The 18,926-nt window shown below is 28.9% G+C and overlaps 1 protein-coding gene across 1 annotated transcript in view; it reads left to right on the top strand.

Moving 5' to 3' along the window:
* Positions 1 to 18,926, top strand: part of LOC142320867 (limbic system-associated membrane protein-like) — a 1,323,513-nt gene that overhangs the window by 1,142,180 nt on the left and 162,407 nt on the right. The window contains exon 5 of the mRNA XM_075358848.1: positions 8,325 to 8,433. Within this exon, the coding sequence (XP_075214963.1) occupies positions 8,325 to 8,433 (109 nt within the window). The remainder of the gene's footprint in view (positions 1 to 8,324; positions 8,434 to 18,926) is intronic.

Genomic DNA, 18,926 nt, shown 5'->3' with positions numbered 1-18,926 from the left:
TATAAAATTAAAAAAAATTTTTGAGAAATATTTAAACGGATGAGATATAAAACATAAAAAACGTAAATTTCAATTTTAAGAGATGGGGATTGAATTTTGAAGAAGAAAATAAGATTTTTTGAACATGTATAAAAATATTTGAGCCAAGTTTGAAGAAAATTGGTTCAGTCAACCTAGAGATAAATTGCCAAAAGTATTGCGACACGCATACGTATATATATATATATATATATATATATATATACAATAAAAAATGTCTTTTTTTTATCTAGATGAACTAGTTGGGTTCTGAAACCTTAATGATTTGCACAAAAAAAAAACGATATCCCTTTTTTGACAAGATCACCATAATTTCCTCTTTAATGTAGATTTTCTAGTTATATTCGCGGGAAAGTAATATACGGTCCAAAATATGAATATAGAATTTACAAAAAAAAATGATAAGAATTTATAAAGAAATAAAAAAATTTAGATTTTATGGGCAATTACGTAGAATAAACAATAGATGATAAAACAATTACAATTTTAGGAAAACAGAAACACAAAAAACACATGATTTAAAAAAAATATAAAAAGATTTAAAAATATTAAACTTCTCTAAAGATTTGATTGAAGACAGAGATAAGTTTAAAGTATTGATACAAGAATCTAAGTTTCCAGAGAGAAAAAAGTACACGGACACGAATAAATGGAAGGGCGAACGGGAACAGTTGAGGGAAAGAATGATTATCTGTTTGGAAAAGAAAAAGGAATTCAAACTATGTAAACGCGATTCTCAGTGATCAGAACGAAAAAATATCAATCATGTTCTCAAATTCTTTTTCTGTGTACTTTTTTTGAGTATATATGGATACTATTTGTAAAAAATAACCAGAATAGAAGGCAAATTGAAACAAGAAATCAACTTCCTATATGTTTCTCTTCGTTTATGATAAAAAGTTTCTATGATTGATTGTAACTGGCTGTTGTTATTTTTTCATCATTTAACTTTTTACTTATTTAGAAATATAATAGGACTTTATTTATTCAAAATTCAATCTGTAATTGCTTAAATCCAATAATTTGGTATATTTCATTAATTTAACGGAAAAATGTATATATATATATATATATATATATATATATTGTATTTGTGTGGGTATGCATATGTGTATGTACTTGTACTACATAACAATGAAATAGGTAGGTTTATTAAATTTATTATTTTGATCTTTCTGAGATTGAAAAAAGTTTAAAATTACTGACAATTTATAACTTAACTAATGAAAATTAAACTGTTTTGTATGAAATGATAATCTTAACTAAACGATGTTGCTTTAATTACCTAACTAAATACATGTTTGTGCTGTTGTAATGCTACACGATATTTAATGTTATTAGCTCATACCAGATGAGACTTCTGAAAGCGATATTATCAAGTAATTTACATAATTTATAAGGATTATGTTACTATATATATAATTAGATGATCTAACATGAATCCCTTCTCTAATGGAATGCATAGCTGTAAAGGAACATTCCGATAAATGAAACTATTTATTTACGTGTATCTTATCCATAAAACGTGGAAATTAATTTAAAAATATTGATTGGAGAATAAAATAATTTTTGCCAGTAAAAAGAAAGTTTTGTTTTAGTACTGAATTTAAAAAAAATTAGATTGTTATATGTGCAGTTTAGAATGATTTTATATCATCAGTGCTACAATTCAAATGATTTTCAATTCGTGTTTGAATTTTATTATCTTATAATTTTTAACAACATATTTCAAAATATGTTACAAACAAAAAATGTAATGTACAAATATGTTGTTACTTGTTACTTTAATATAATTCCACATTATATAATATAAATAAAAATATTTTAACAAAGATTAGAAAATAACAGTTTTTTTTTGTGGATGATTAAAGAGTCCACTATTAGTGTTAAGGTTAAAAAAACCGCTTATATTTTAATAAGTAATTTTTACTACTACGTAATCAGAATATTTTTTAAAGACGGTATCCACAAACTACGATTATTAATATACAATTATAACAGTTATATTTTACAAGTAATTATTCCATTAATTTTCGTCCGTCTCTGCTAAAGTTATCGGACAGATATCCTCACTTGAAAACACAAACAGGTTTTATCCATTATGTTTCAGAATTAAGAGAAAGTTTCTGCCCACCAGCACAAGTAGAACATCTTTTTCCACCATTATGCCCTCTAAACTATTATAATCCTGTGAAGATACATTTGAAGTACAGAAGCTGGAAATCAGGAAGTTAGACCTTAATCTCATTGTCCGGCAGAAGATTTCCATGGAATATGCGGAAACACTGTACCTCAAAAATGAGTAGCTATGGGTATACACTGATTGTTCATGTCCTGATTGCTCGATTATTGGTGCCGGCGTGTAGTGTAGCCTTTTCTAGTTTTACCATTCAACTGAGAAATACCATTTAAACTTATATTAATGTTTAATTCCATCTTCATTTTTAGAGATTTCTGAACATCCTGATTACTTTGTGCTTCTAAATAGTTTCTCTAATTTTAACAAACGTAAGACACGTTTTTTTTTTATATATATAAAATTTATATTTTATTTAATTATTTTTTATTTATAGCATTCTTTATTCAATATTATCTTTCCAAATAGATGTTATATAAATAAACAATTTGCATACCATTGTTGGATTCGGCATCAAATCACTAGAATGGACTTGAAAGGTTGATAAAAGTAAATTAACAACCCTTTTTTAAAGCAAATGATGAAAAAGTAAAAATTCTATGTTAGACTAGGGTTGAACTATAATCGTGTAAATATAATTAAGCTTCATATGAACAATAATCAAAGGCTTCCTAACTCGTAAGACACAGTGATGCGGGTAACAAACTCGTATGTGTGAATATAAATAAAAAATTAATGATAGGCTTGTTGTTAATAAAACTATTAAAATCCAGAATAAAAAAAATATTAAAACTACTGAAATCTAAGCTTGTTGTTTGCTATATTATTGTAGATGAACATTTGTTTAACAAATCTAATTATTTTTCGTTATTTATTAAAGAAATTTTGATAAACAGAGCTTATTTAAAATGTTTAATATTAGTAAAATATTAAAAATGGATAAAGTTAGATTTTATCACTCAAGACATCTACAATAAGAAGAATTTTTCCAAGATCACGAAGTTAATACATTACACAACTATAGTAAAACTAGTAATCCTATACTGCACTGAAAGATTACATCTAACCAACTTCAAAAATTGCACAAGATCGGAAGAAGCTTATTAAGTTACAGAGGAAAGTTACAGACTGAATTCTAACAAGATCTACTAAAGTTAAGAAGATCTAGAAACAACGATGAGGAAAAGTAGGTTAAATTTCTTGGAACATATAATCAGGATTGAACCAAACAGATTAAATAAACAAATCGTTGACAAACTGTCGAATACGGAAAGCAAGTCATATTACCTGAAAAAGTTGGAAGATAACCTACAAATGATAGGCTTGAAAGAAGTAGAACTAGAACTTTTGAGACTGAGTTAACTTCCGAAGAATAATTTACGATACAAAAGTTCGTCTTTTGGTAAAAAAATATGGACAGAAAGAAAATGAACAGATGAGCAAAAACGAAGCCATTCCGAGAAAAGAAGAAATGTATAAAAGAGAAATGGAGTGATAATTGCGTGGTACGAAGTCAGCCTTTTCGTTTAAAGAAAAATGTTAAATATATTTTTTTAAAAACAGGTTGTTTTTTTAAATATATTTAAAAAAAAAGCAGGGTGCTTGCGAGTGTTTACAGATGCTATATATTAATTTTAAAAAAGTACCCTAATTCTGTGTAATTTAGATACTGAATGACTTACAAATATTCGACAACTGAAGTTGTTCTCTTTATGGTCGGTTTTGCAATGCAACGACTGATACATAGTTATTAAAATATCAGAAATATAAAATTTGTCGTTGACATTGATATATTTACTATTTATTTTTAGGTGGATTTTAATATGAATTATTCGGATATATGTACACATTATATGATATGAAATGGTACACGTCTGATGGTGCACATGCATTACACAATACATTACATAATATTTTATTTATATACTACAAAATGAAAGAATTTATAATTTCTTTTACTAGAATATTTTATAGAAAATCTATGATTTTTATATATAAAATTTTATATATTGTATTAACTTCACATTATATTTTCTGCGTCACAGATATAAACTTGTACCTTAGTAAAATATTAACTACAAATAAAACATTGAATACCCTATAAATGCACCTTTGATCAGAAAAATATCGAATAAGACTGCATTTCTGATTCCAAGTATCTACGCTGGTATAGTAAAATAAAAAATTGTTTTTTTTTCTACCAAATGAAAATAACATTTATAAATTATGAACAATTACAAATTCTTTGTGTTTTCTATATTCTGGAACGTCAGTATACTTAAGAAAAGATATGTTTCTATCACAAAAAAAAATTAATAATCTTATATTGTAAAATGGTAAGAAAAATAATGAAAACACGAAAATTGCAATAGCTCGAGACCTAATTGATCTAATGGGACGGACAATGGCTTATAAAATACTCGGAGAATTAATTCATACCTAATGAGGCATCGCCCAAAATTTTTTCTCTACTCTGATTCAAATTAAGAGTGAACATTGATTTTCCTATTTTATAACATTGTAAGAAATATGCTGAAATGCTGGCCGCGAAGCCCTTTAGTATACTTATAAAGTGTTTATTTTCTAAAGATAAATTACATCTGTCAAATAATTTTTTCTTCTCTTTTTCTGGAAGAATTTTTAAAATGTTATATTTTAGAATTTATTAATGAAAGTTCCTGAACGTATGTTTTTAAACTGGGGAATTTAAAATTTAATTTCGAAATTGTTTCTTTTGAAATTAATTAATTCACTTTCAGACGTGTCACAAGTTACTCACCCACTCTTTCTGTTCGATATGCATAATTTAGATAACTTTTCTATCAAATAACAATTATATTCTTTTATGCTGACGATAATGCTATTTCATCTTATTCAGGAGATTCCCATGATGTCATCTTAGATTTACAAAATCATATTAATATATAGAGTAAAATTTCCTTACTCGCGGGAGTTAGAGAATGTAAAAATGGCGCGAATACAGATAACCGCGGTTTTAGAACGGAACAAATACTTATTTAAGGAAGAATGCTGAGGGTCTAAGTAAAATGAAAAAAAATCATGCATACTTACTTAGGACGATGTTATTGATAAAATACAGATGACAACATTAATGACCATTGGTTTAATAGACTATATAGAATCTATATAATTTTTGTGAAAATTATTTTGTGTACTAACAGTATATTTTCTAATTTACTTGTAAGCATTTACCGAACTGTTAGAATTAAAAACTCACTACAGTATGTACTATATTAGAAAACTGTATTACATGTTCAAATCTTACTCTGTAATCGCCTTAAAAAGTCAAGAAAACAGCACTACAGTACTACGTACACTAAAAGTAAAATTAATGTGACGGAAATTTATAAAACTAACCTACACTATTTTGGGTTTCATTTACAAAAAATTGTAATTTTTCCTTATCTCGTTCTTGTTTTTAAATCCGTCTGAATTTCTGTGTATTCTCGCATGGCATCTTCAATTTTGCGCTTAATGATTAAGCTTCTATTTAAAGATCAGCAACAATAAAACTGGATAAGATCCATGGGATACTTTAATGCCTTCGGTAAACGTTTTGACATTAACTGTTTTCCAGGGATCGTATCTTCCACCTCTTCACGTTCACACTCCACCTGCGTCATTAAATCTTTTAATATTTTTATGTTTTTATATCACTACGTAATGTTATGTACACGAATACAGAAAATATCAGCCAGGAATATAGAAAAGACGTCGCAAAATAGTGCACCGCGAATATGGGAAGCGCAAATAAAGAGATTTCACTGTATTAAATATTGATTCACAAACTGGGATACGTAAATTAACATTAAAATTTAAATGGAATTTATTCAAAAATTTTACTGATTTTTATCTATAATACCAAAAGAAATTGCCTTACCTCAAATTAATAGAAAAAATTATTTTGAGCTGTCCATCGATAAACGACTGACTTTTAATCAATAAGATATTACACGTAGAAGTTTAGTGATAAAACTTAAAATCTACATTTATTCTTAATTTCTGAGTCCTCAAAACTCCTACTTTATCAAAAATTCTTCATGTATAAATATTTTTTAAAACCAATTTGGATAAATACGAGTAGAGCCAAATCTTTTGATATTCAAATAATCTTATTTAATGTAATTGTTTTTAATCACAGCTATTACTGTAAATAATAGCTGTGATTAAACCTATGTAGCTGTATTCAACCTATGTACACGATAAATGGAATATTATACTCAGATTCATGTAATTTGTGATGACGAATTTTAGCGTATTTACCTATATTTTAAGGATAAACTAAAACCGTAACAATTATTTCGATATTCGTTAGGGATTCCAACTCTATACAAAAATAGGTGAAACGCCATTGGAGAAGTGCTGTACAACATGCATTCGTACATGTTATGTAATTAACCTTTATCCTCATTGGAATACAATCTACAGGAAGTGTTTTCCTCGAATAAATTTGAAGCTATACACATATTTCTTATTTATGTTGGTTTTTTATATTGATTTTGAAAGTTCTCCAATACTATTTTTTCTCTTTCTAAATAAGTAAGTTTTCAATTGACATCATGTTTCTTTTTTTTAGGTTGATGAGTATTTCTTAGAAAACTTTAAACTTACAGAATTATTTATCTAGATTACCTGATAAAAAAAATTCTTCATTTATTTATCCCTTGAATTTAAAAACTAAATCTATAAAACGTATAATCAATAGGAAAGTACGGATAGATGATCCGCAGCGGATTTTTTAAATATGCTGGTAAAAGTTTTAAAAATAGATATTTGAAATTTATTAATATCTGTTGGATTGAAAAAAAATTCCAAAATATTGGCAAGTAAAGATAAATGCATTGTTTAAACTATAGAGAGATTATTTATTTGGTTGAATAGTGGTGGTAAAATCTACTCTACAATAGAAATAACACGGTGCAAAAAAATTGTCGATGTTATACGTCATGATTTGGAATATAATGGTAGAATAGTTAGTTAGTGTATTAACTCTCTTTTTACTCTAAAAGTTGTGAAACATAGTGAATAGAACATCAAAATACATGTTGCTTTTGTTGAGAAATTTTATGGAAAATTCTGGAGAGAAGACCATTCCATTTATTAAGTGTATTTAAAAATGTTTACAGTTTAAAAGTCTTTACATTTAAAAAGGGAAAGATGCAGAGTGGAAATGGTTAAATAGTTTAAGCATACATCAGGGATTTAGGGTAAGGCTGTAACTTTTCTTTTCCATTCTAAAAGAATGGAAAAATTTAGTTTATAAGGTTATAAACTAAGGAAATAATATTTCATTAATTGTTTAAGCTTATGGAGATCACTTTGTTATCATCCAACATTTATTAAGTGTATTTGAGAAATAGTTTTATCAACTCCAGAATCTAAGGTAAATCCAGTTTAAAAATAGCGGCTATGGATTTTATCGGAAAAAATTTAACTGTATTCAAAATTTTATATAAGATAAACAGTTTTAATAACTTAGGCTATGAAATTTGCTTAGATAGGGAAGCGAGTTTAGTTAAAAGATAAGTAAATTCAACAATACTTGCAGAAGAAATTAAAGGATTCTACAAGGTAAACCATCACATAAATCCACTTAAAATTATATAAGATGATGGCTGTACCTACATTACCATAAAACAGTGAGTTGTGGGTTATAAACGAAAAGGAAGAGCAACAAATAGAAACAGCAGAAATGCGGTTCATGAGAAAAATTAATTAAAGGATGTTCCTGGATGGACAGGGTTAAAAATGAGAATATTCAGAATTAACTACGGATCACAACCACCACTGATATTTGAATTCGTTATCGTAAAAGATGGTTAGAATAGTTGAAGAGAATGGATAGTGGACGACCAGTGAATGCATGGAAATATCTACCCAAAGAAATGAAAGAACCAGTAAGACCACGTAGAGATGGAAATAAGTTTTGATGTCGGGACAGATTTCAGATGGAACCAATACTTGAGGCGAAGAAGTACAATTAATAATTCGTATCTGTTTAAAATGGAATCAAAATGATGGTAAGCAATTTTTGTGCGCGCTTGCGCGTGTGCGCTCGTATTTTGTAAATTTTACTATTTTTGTGAAAGTATCTTATAAATTACTTTCATTAATTTTTTTTTTTCAGAACTGGGGATTGCAGATTAAGTTTGTACAGGAAAGCGATGAGGGAATGTATGAATGCCAAGTAACGACACATCCTCCAGCCAGTATATTTGTTGAACTAAAAGTCATAGGTAAGTTTCATTAATTCTGCTATATAGACTCATATTTATTTAAATGTGTTCAAATGTTTATAATTTATGTAAATGTTTATTTAACTTTTACTGAACAAAAATTGTATTAGTTCAAATATTATTGTTAATTATGGAATTTATTTATACGTATATTTCTGGGATTTATTTATTTTCGGTTATTTAATTATTTTTAAATCAGGTAATTTGACGTAATATTTGATAATACGAACTAGATTCACATGTATTTTTTTTTAATTTTTGTTTATTTATTTTATTCTGAACTGCTATTTAAAAATAGAATAATTTATATTATTTAATTTATAATTATATCTGTAATTTTTACCTTTACGTACTACTTTTTCTATGTAGGAAATAAGATAACAGTACTTTATAACTTTCTAAAAATAGCAATAATAAAATAAATAAACTGCAGTAATATTAAAAGAATGAATATCATTTATGTATGAAAGATATGGCAATCATATCCTTTAAGGACGCAATGTCCTTAAAGTGAAAATAAGAGAATCCATTTACGTGCGTTTATGTATTCCAGATAAACTATTAATTGAATGGATTGGGAATACAGAATTAAAAAGTACTGCACAAATTTAAAAGCATGTAAAAATTTATTGAGATAACTTACAGATTCGGTTGAGGTCTCATTTCATAGAAAAACACACCAAGTTTATCACCCAACAATCACTTTGGCTCGATATGGCTTCCATTTGTAATGCGACATACGTCCCACCTGAAACCGACTTCATTCAACATTGTAACCAGAAAATCGGGCGTTACCTCTACAGCTGCAGCATTAATTCGAAGTCTTAGCTCAATAAGATCAGCAGGCAAATGTGTTGATACATTGTAATTTGCTCCCCAGGAAAATCTGATGAGCGAGGTGGCCATGCAATTGAACCTTTACGATCAATCCATCGACCCGGGAATCGATTATCAAGAAAATCTCGGACGTCTAGGAGGTAGTGAGATGGTGCCCCATCTTGCTGATAATAATGGCGTCCATCTTGGTCATCATCGTCTAACTGAAGAATTAGAAAATTTTGGAGCATGCCCAGATAAACGATACCATTTACGATTGCCTGCTGGAAGGAAAACGGACCGTAGTGTTAGTTTTCATAAAGCACAAAAAACTTGTCTCGACGAAGGTTTAATGCGAAGAATAAATTGTAGGCCTACTAGGAGGGTCCCCACCGTACTCTCTATGAAAACTATGTTGAACTACAATTGCTGACTGCAAATCGTGAAACCAAAATACATAGCGAGCACGTTCTGCACCAGTAAATGCCTCCAGTTTTAACAGAACTGATGACAGATTTCGGTACTAATGAACTGCTTGGGTCAAATTTGATGTTATGCTATGAAATGAGACCTCAGAATCTTTAAGTTATCTACATAAACGTTTATATAGTAAGTTGAGAAGTCTTTTTTGAATCAGCCGGTGCTTTCCAGTTGCTAAGTACACAGGCAAAACACTATTGATCTGATTTCAGAGCAATATGTTTACATATTATTCTTATATATATTGTATTATAAAGTCAGAAGAAACTTAATAATATTAAACTAAAAATAATAATTATAAACAAAAATACTTGAATTATCTTAATTGAAGTTATAAGCAAGAAAATAAGATCAATTTTGGCATGGCCGTATAAAGCTAATGATAGTAATATAAACAAAATTCCGACTTTTCAATTATAAGCACAACTACAAATTATTCATAAAGTACAATTAATAGATAATTAATTAACAGACAATTAATAGATATTTAACTAAAGTAAATATATAAATATTGATATAAGGTAACATAGTATAAATAATCTATTTACAAAAATAAAATAGTATGTAATAAATATAACAAAATAATAAACAGCTTATTTAATAAAATAATTAACATTCACGTTTTTACGCGCAGTAAAATAAACATAACAGATGTGAAGTTGATAAACAAAGTGCAGTCCAGATTATTGTTACAAGCTACTACAACTACATTACAAGCTAAACATAAAAATGAGAAGATAATTTAATACTTTTTACAACAAAAATTATTTTATCAATAAATAGAAATTTTGGAACTTGAAAATTGTATTTTTAAAATAAAATGTAAAGCTTACTTTTTTTGAGTTATGAAGTTAATTTGTTTTAATTTAAAAAAAATACTTAATGAAATAACGTAGAAAATAACTTGCTTTAATCTTTTATTTTAAGTTAAATGCAGAACTTTCTACTAATAATTAAGAAGCAGAATTTTCTACTTCTTCAAAAGAAGTTTTTAATCTATAAAAAATAATTACATTACAAATTACATTTACTATATCTTTAGATATTTTATTTTCTTAAATCTATTTTATTTTCTTTATTTAAATTCTTGGTTTTATCCAATTATCTGACAAGAAATAATTTTCTTTACAATATAACTATATTCCATTTCTTGTTATTATTATTACTGAATCATGATTGTAATGTTCTTTTTGATTAATATGATAAATACATATATATATATATATATTATATTAATCATAATATAATATATTAATACATTATAATAATTATATATTACATTATAACACACACACACACACACACACACACATATATATATATATATATATATATATTTTGAATAATATAACGAATATTCAAAGCGATAAACTTTATATATTCCGCCTACGTTACGTTTTGTGTATGCTTGTAACAATGTACGAACGCTATTTATCCTCTTATTTTGCTGCATTGCTATCTCCAAGTTTTTACCATTGATAGAATACTTCATAGGCTGTCTAACTTTTAACAGCTTATTAGTGTTCCCACGCGATATTACTATTTCAACTTTATTCGCTGAGCTGAACAAATGAAAGATGAAAATGACGAGATCGAATTGTTACAATTGATGATACAATAATTTACATTATCTTAGGAAATGTGTTCCCGGATACGATATGATTTTACGAATTGCATCATGGTATCAATCGACGTGCACGAAAGGTGAATGTAATGAGTTTCAGCAGTTAAGGCAGAGTATCTTCCACATCGATGTAAATTATTGTTCCGTAAAATATTGTTCATTATTTACTACAGATACAAGGGTAGACTGAGCGAATTATATGCGAAAAGTCTGTGCGTCTGCACTCCGTGGTTAATAATAACACAATGATCGGTGATCACGAATTAAATGCTCAAATAGATTAAAGTCTTATTTTACGTAGGAAACACAACCCTAGCTTGCTGCCCTAGAATAACTGTTCCAGGAATGTTTTAGAAAGAATAAAGGTGCGGATCCCCACCAAAACCCTGTACAGCACACTTTTGTGAGCGAACATATGTGCAACACAGTAAGCCTATAATGTTTTAGCGATCGTAAATTGGAAACTGTCACCACCAAAAACGAAAAATTAATGAATTTTGCTGCACTGTCCACAAACAAAATGTGAAGTTGCAAAGTTGTTGCCCAAAAAATACCATTCACTATCCAACAACATGTTACATAAGGAGGACGAAATTTTAGTTCGTTCTGCTGCTTATCTATTTATAGATAATTTACTAAAAAAACAGAGATAAAAAGCCTGTATATGGATGCAGCCGTTTCTAAAACGTGAATCAACAATACTTCCTTGAAAAATTAAAACTTAATCTTCTGAGTTTGTTTAAAGGTTTTTCATAAATCTTTTGTTAAGATTTCGAACATCTGTTGAATAAAATTGACTGAGCGTCGCTAAACATGACAAACTAATATAAAATGTGTTTCAATGTAAGGGAGACTCGCAGTATCACGGAGATACGTTAACTACGCCATTTTTTATAAAGTCTCACAGTAAGATTTGGCATCGATTTTTGTTCCTCGTAGCTTAAATTCTTTGTAAACTACTCCCAAAGAATAGAAAAAGACTGTCAGTATAACCTTTCAAAGGTCTGGGGATGTTTTCACTTTTTTTGGCTGCAGCGAATTTTTGTATTTCCATACATGTGATGCTCGTTTAGTCTCAGGAGTGTAATGAAGCACCCAGCTCTCATTCTCTGTGATGATTTGTTTCAAAAACTGTGGACCAGCCATGGAATAACTTTGAAGTAAAGAAAGACCAGACGCAAAACATTGAAGTTTGTGGTTATCGGTCAATAGATGTGGCACGCATCGTGCACACATCTTACGGTAACCAAGCTGATCGTAAATACACTACCATAACTGAAGTTACGTTCATTTACAATCTCTGTAATTTTAATGCACCCTTTTGCGATCGTGGGACGTGACATTGCATTCTAACCGTATACCTTAACAATTTGGCGATTAATTTCACGATTGCAATTTTTTTCCGTCAAAAATCGGACTACTGAACGCACTTCTATGGTAGACGAAACCTCTAGAAGACACGCCATATTGACAACGACACTATACATGTACTGAATGTCGTACAGAATTGCTGCTTGGGAAGCGTGAAGTCAACAACACAACCAATGCTACCACCACAAGACATTAATATATCCCTTTCAGTTCAAGAACACGGCAAGGGTATAACTTATTTTTTCACCCACCTCTCGTACAATTATGAAATTAGGTAAAGAAGTAACAAGATGAAAAATATGGTCAAAGCGAAATAATTTCTAGACAGGTAATCGAATAGGTCCATCGAGATCTATCAATAGTTGACGAAACTAACAGCAAAAGCAAATAAACAAATTTAACAAAGTAGTAATGTATTGCTAGAATGCCATTCGCTAAGCTGTTTAAATATTATTAGCTTTTTTTCAGAGGTTTGTTATGAAATAGTTACTACTCAAATTTAGGTGGTTTCGTTCGTTGTTTTGATGCTTATTTTGTAATTCTTATAAATATTAAGGTCGAGAATTGTTATATTTGCAGTTTTATGATATTAAACATTAAAATCCTGTTCTAAGTCGTGATGTTTACAGAACTTGTTTGATGAAATTAAAAATTAATTTTAGTAGCCGCTTTTGAAAGTAATGATTACATAGACCTTGTTGGCATTATAACTGAATTAAAGGGCATGATTGTTTTTTATCATGCAAATAAAAAAATATTTAACCATTTTTATCGCTCGCAAGTAGGAAGTAATTTTGAATTATTTCAAGTTTCTTTCAGAAAGTAGTTTAAAAATAGAAGAAAATATGTAAAAAAACGAAAAATTGTAGTGTTTTGTTATAATATTTCTGGGATGGTTTTTTTCTGTTAGCAGTGTTAAATGCTGTTAGCATTTATAAATCTTAAATTTAAAATTAGCTTAAGAAAATCAAATGACGATATTGCCAGTGGTAAGAAAATACATATAGGAAAGATTTAATAGAACTTAAGTTAAAATTTGAAATTGCATTCAACATTTTTCCTATTAAATAAAAAAAAAGATGTTTATTATACCTGGTAAGAGACGCAAATGAAAAGGTTTCTACTTGTATTCAGAAATGTTAAGATTGAAATTGAACGCAGAACCCAGCGCATGCCAACTACCTAGTACCTACTATTTATCAACAAAAATGTAGAAATTGGCTTTTTATTTAAATATCATGAAATTAAAAAAATAATGGTTCATACACAAATTTTAATTAAAGAAAATTGTTTTATCTAATAGAGTTATGTTTCATTTTTTTAAATTTTAATTAAGTTTAAAATATTCATTTCCAGTTAACTGTAATTTTATATTTTATATTTAATAACATAAATAAACCAAACAAATCAGTTTATGTGTTTGAATAAGGTGGGAAAGTTATATTTAAAAATGTTAAATTCAAAAGAAAATTTATAACAAATTTAAAATTCACATTAAACAAATCTTTATACGTATGTATTAAGGAAATTAAAATATACACAATAGCCAAAACAATGGATGGAAGAAAATTGAGTCGCGTATCACGTGTCTTGTTAGTAAGCTCTTTTCAAGGCCATTGTTCCTCTTTTTCCGTAATTATAAATTGAAATAATCAATACTTCTCATTTCTCGTTGGTAGAGTCCAATTGTAGATTTCATCTGCAGTACAGGCAGATTACATCTTATCTTCTTTAGATTAAAAAAAAGAGATTAAAATTGGCAATAACTGGAGATTATATCTTGTTTCATAATATTCTATACTGTGTAATGATTTGTATTATCGTGCTTCTACTTTAAAATTGTGAAACAATTTTTCTTGGTAATTATTATCCGAATTATGTTTAGGGCGTTTACTACCGTATATAACTATTGATATCGTTTTTGTAAAAAAAATTCTCTACTCTGATTGCTTTTTATCCTCTCTTTTTTCATCGTTTTATTACTTTTTTCACAGTATTATTTTTATCCTTGATTTTTCAAGAACGCTTCGTTTTGATTCTTATATTTTACCATGTTATCAGCTATAAATTATATAATTATTGTTTGTTGTATAGAAATTGTTTATATGAAACATAAAGATTATATTAATTAATGAATAATTATTAATAATAATTATTTCAAAAAAGAATCAATTAATTATTTTTATTTAAAAAATAATTGATTCTTAATTAAATTAAATAATGAGAGTAATTATTTGGAAATTTTATATATCATTAATTCTTTTAAATAATTTTACTTGAGCTTTTATTTTTTATAATTAGTTTTCAATTTCCTCTCTTAATAAGCTTTTCTAAATAGAAAATTAAAAAACTAATCATTTATTTCGCTAGCATCGTAGCTCTAGAGCTATGTTTTAAGAAGGAAAGTATGGTAAACATTCAAAGAATGGGTATGGATTTTCTTGCATTTCTCGACGTTTCATGACTGGATTAACAGTTTTTGACTGGATAAACCGATTTTGACGAAATTCGGAACAGAGATTCGTGTATATGGGGCAATTTGTTGGGGATAAGGTATATAGTTTCTTTTGGAATCAATTTTCTTAATATTTTGCAAACATAACCCGACTTTTATATTGAGGTCATTTTTTTTTTGTCTTGTCATTTGACTGGTTTGATGCAGCTCTCCAAGATTCCCTATCTAGTGCTAGTCGTTTCATTTCAGTATACCCTCTACATCCTACATCCCTAACAATTTGTTTTACATATTCCAAACGTGGCCTGCCTACGCATTTTTTTCCTTCTACCTGTCCTTCCAATATTAAAGCGACTATTCCAGGATGCCTTAGTATGTGGCCTATAAGTCTGTCACTTCTTTTAACTATATTTTTCCAAACGCTTCTTTCTTCATCTATTTGCCGCAATACCTCTTCATTTGTCGCTTTATCCACCCATCTGATTTTTAACATTCTCCTATAGCACCACATTTCAAAAGCTTCTAATCTTTTCTTCTCAGATACTCCGATCGTCCAAGTTTCACTTCCATATAAAGCGACACTCCAAACATACAATTTCAAAAATGTTTTTCCTGACATTTAAATTAATTTTTGATGTAAACAAATTATATTTCTTACTGAAGGCTCGTTTAGCTTGTGCTATTCGGCATTTTATATCGCTCCTGCTTCGTCCATCTTTAGTAATTCTACTTCCCAAATAACAAAATTCTTCTACCTACATAATCTTTTCTCCTCCTATTTTCACATTTAGTGGTCAATCTTTGTTATTTCTACTACATTTCATTACTTTTGTTTTGTTCTTGTTTATTTTCATGCGATAGTTCTTGCGTAGGACTTCATCTATACCGTTCATTGTTTCTTCTAAATCCTTTTTACTCTCGGCTAGAGTTACTATATCATCAGCAAATCGTAGCATCTTTATCTTTTCACCTTGTACTGTTACTCCGAATCTAAATTGTTCTTTAGCATCATTAACTGCTAGTTCCATGTAAAGATTAAAAAGTAACTGAGATAGGGAACATCCTTGTCGGACTCCCTTTCTTATTACGGCTTCTTTCTTATGTTCTTCAATTATTACTGTTGCTGTTTGGTTCCTGTGCATGTTAGCAATTGTTCTTCTATCTCTGTATTTTAACCCTAATTTTTTTAAAATGCTGAAAATTTATTCCGGTCTTTGTTATCGAATGCCTTTTCTAGGTCTATAAACGCCAAGTATGTTGGTCTGTTTTTCTTTAATCTTCCTTCTACTATTAATTTGAGGCCTAAAATTGCTTCCCTTGTCCCTATACTTTTGAGGTCAGTAGATACATAATTATCTTACCATTTAAAAAGTACTTTGCCCCCAATTTCTCCCCATTCCCAAAAATTTTAAATAAATTTTTTTTTTAAATTTATTTTATATTTTTTAACCGATCTTTTTTGTCTTCCAAAGCATAATAGTAATACTAGTGCAAGTAGCCCAAAAAATATGGGAGCCACCCCAAAGTTTAAAAATATCAATTTTTTAACCTTTTTTCATGTATCTTTTCATTAAAAAGATTAAATAGCCAATGCCAATAAAGTAAAACAAATTTGTTGCCAGCTTTTATCTTTTTCTTAAATATACTAGAATAATTTTTCCCCCTTAAAAATAGGCTGCAGGCTATATTTATTTAGGATGAAAACTTAATTTATTCGTATTAAATATTTGTTAATTTACATTTTAAATTAGAAAAGAATAGTTTTTATTATGTTTTTCATTTGAAAAAACTCATTCAAATAAACTTGAACGTAAAAATTTTCTCTACAATTATATAATACTTATAAAATAAAGTCCCGAATTCCAATAGTCTAAGTAATATTAAATTTAAAAAAAATAATTTCTTTTAAATTTTACGAAGGTTAAGTAGTTAACTTAATTTTTAAAGCAGTTTAAATATTTATTTTTTTAAATATAAGGTTATTTAGATATTGATTTTTTCAAATAATAAAATAGAGAAAAGGAATTACTTGTTAATTTTGGTTGATGAATAAATATTTGCGAAACGAAATGCCTGGTCAGTCATCAATCCAAAAATTACCAGAATTCAAGTGCTCAGTAAATAATGTAAAACCTGAGTACTCGAAATATAATAATATAATACACTGATTACTAGCGTTTTATTATTTTCTTATTCATTAATTAAAAAACTTAATTATTTAAAATGAATTAATTTTTTTCTTTGTTTACTAAAAACAATATATATAAAATCATATAGTCAAGTACATGTATAAGCATATTTATTTAATTTCCTTTTCTTAAAATATCTTATGAATTAATTTACCTAATATTTTTAAATAACGAATAAAGTTTTGCGTTAAGTCGGTTAGTTTTAACCATTCTAATAGCGGTTGGACAGAACTTTTTAAAATGAGTACAACAGGAAAGGAAAGATTTTATAAAACTTTTGTGTTAGTTAAGAAGAAACTTTTACATGTTAAAAGCTATTGAAACATAATCCTTGTTATGCAGTAAAACAACTGCATAAGTAAGTTGTAAAAGCATTATAATAGATACGACTTAACTTAGAGAATATAAGTTATTTTAATATTTTTGACTTGCTTGGATTTTTTTTTGCATATAAATCATATCGTATTCATAACTTTTGTTTGTAGAATTGAATTTTTATTTTTATGTAGCTTTTTTGCGTTTTTTCATTGGAGGAGGAAAATCTTTCTTATGGGCACCATATGGTCTGCATGGGAGTGTGGAACTCTCCCTTGAGGGCTTACCTACTAAAACCTCCCCCAACAACATGTGTGCTCAATTTATGGTATTATACAAACTCATGTATCTGGTGTTACTTTACGCCTCCATTGCTGGCCACATGTTTCTTTTGTTTATTTATTTATTTTTTTTACTCCTTGGGGGCCGGACGAATATAGCCTCAAGTTAAACTCAGCGGGAGATATTCACCCCTACAATTCTTTCACAGGGTTAATCTCAGGGAGTTTTGGCACTCTTTGCTACCAGTTCTGTGGCTGGTAGCTTCGCAAATATCGCTCCTTTGACCTTCTTTGCACTCGGTCTTTTTATGTCCTAGCAGCCTTCTCATAGTTGAAGTGCCGAGCGATTGGAGCCCTTGCTATTAGAGGTAAGGTGGTCTGAATTCCAGCACCTGAAGCAGTTTGCTTTCTTCTACCGTTTGGCGACACTGCAGCTGACTCACCTGCCTATACCGTGGAGCTTACGAGCAGCATCCACGGGCAGCGCTATGTTCGCTTTTTGGGAGTTAACCAAGGCCAGACAGAGGGACGTACCGTCACCGAGGTTCTGTCCCTGAGGGCACTCAAGACGCCATCTTACATATTCCGAGATGTGGTCTCGACATCTAAGCCCTTCTCGAGGACAAAGATCTTGTTATCGGTCTTCCCTATGAAGGTTACGTACGACCATTTTTTTTAATGGTCACTCGAAGCGATTCTGCGCTGTCGCTTGCACTTTTTATGTGGTTCTGCATTTTCTCCTTCTTACCCTTCCTAGCAGAAACAAATAGTGTATCCTTCGCCTCCTTGTCAGGGACCCCCTGCTTAACTGACTTGTATATAGCTTAAAATACACTTATTCATGATATTATTGCGTTTTAAATAAGATGTAAAAGTTGCTGTACCGATTTTTATCATTTTATCAAGATTGTTGACCTGATATTTAAGGTCAAGGTATTGATCTAATTTAATACCTTGGACGT

The sequence above is a fragment of the Lycorma delicatula genome, chromosome 3 (assembly GCF_047948215.1).
Source record: "Lycorma delicatula isolate Av1 chromosome 3, ASM4794821v1, whole genome shotgun sequence".
In the NCBI taxonomy this organism is placed as follows: domain Eukaryota; kingdom Metazoa; phylum Arthropoda; class Insecta; order Hemiptera; family Fulgoridae; genus Lycorma; species Lycorma delicatula.
This window is presented reverse-complemented; position numbering and strand designations above follow the sequence as displayed.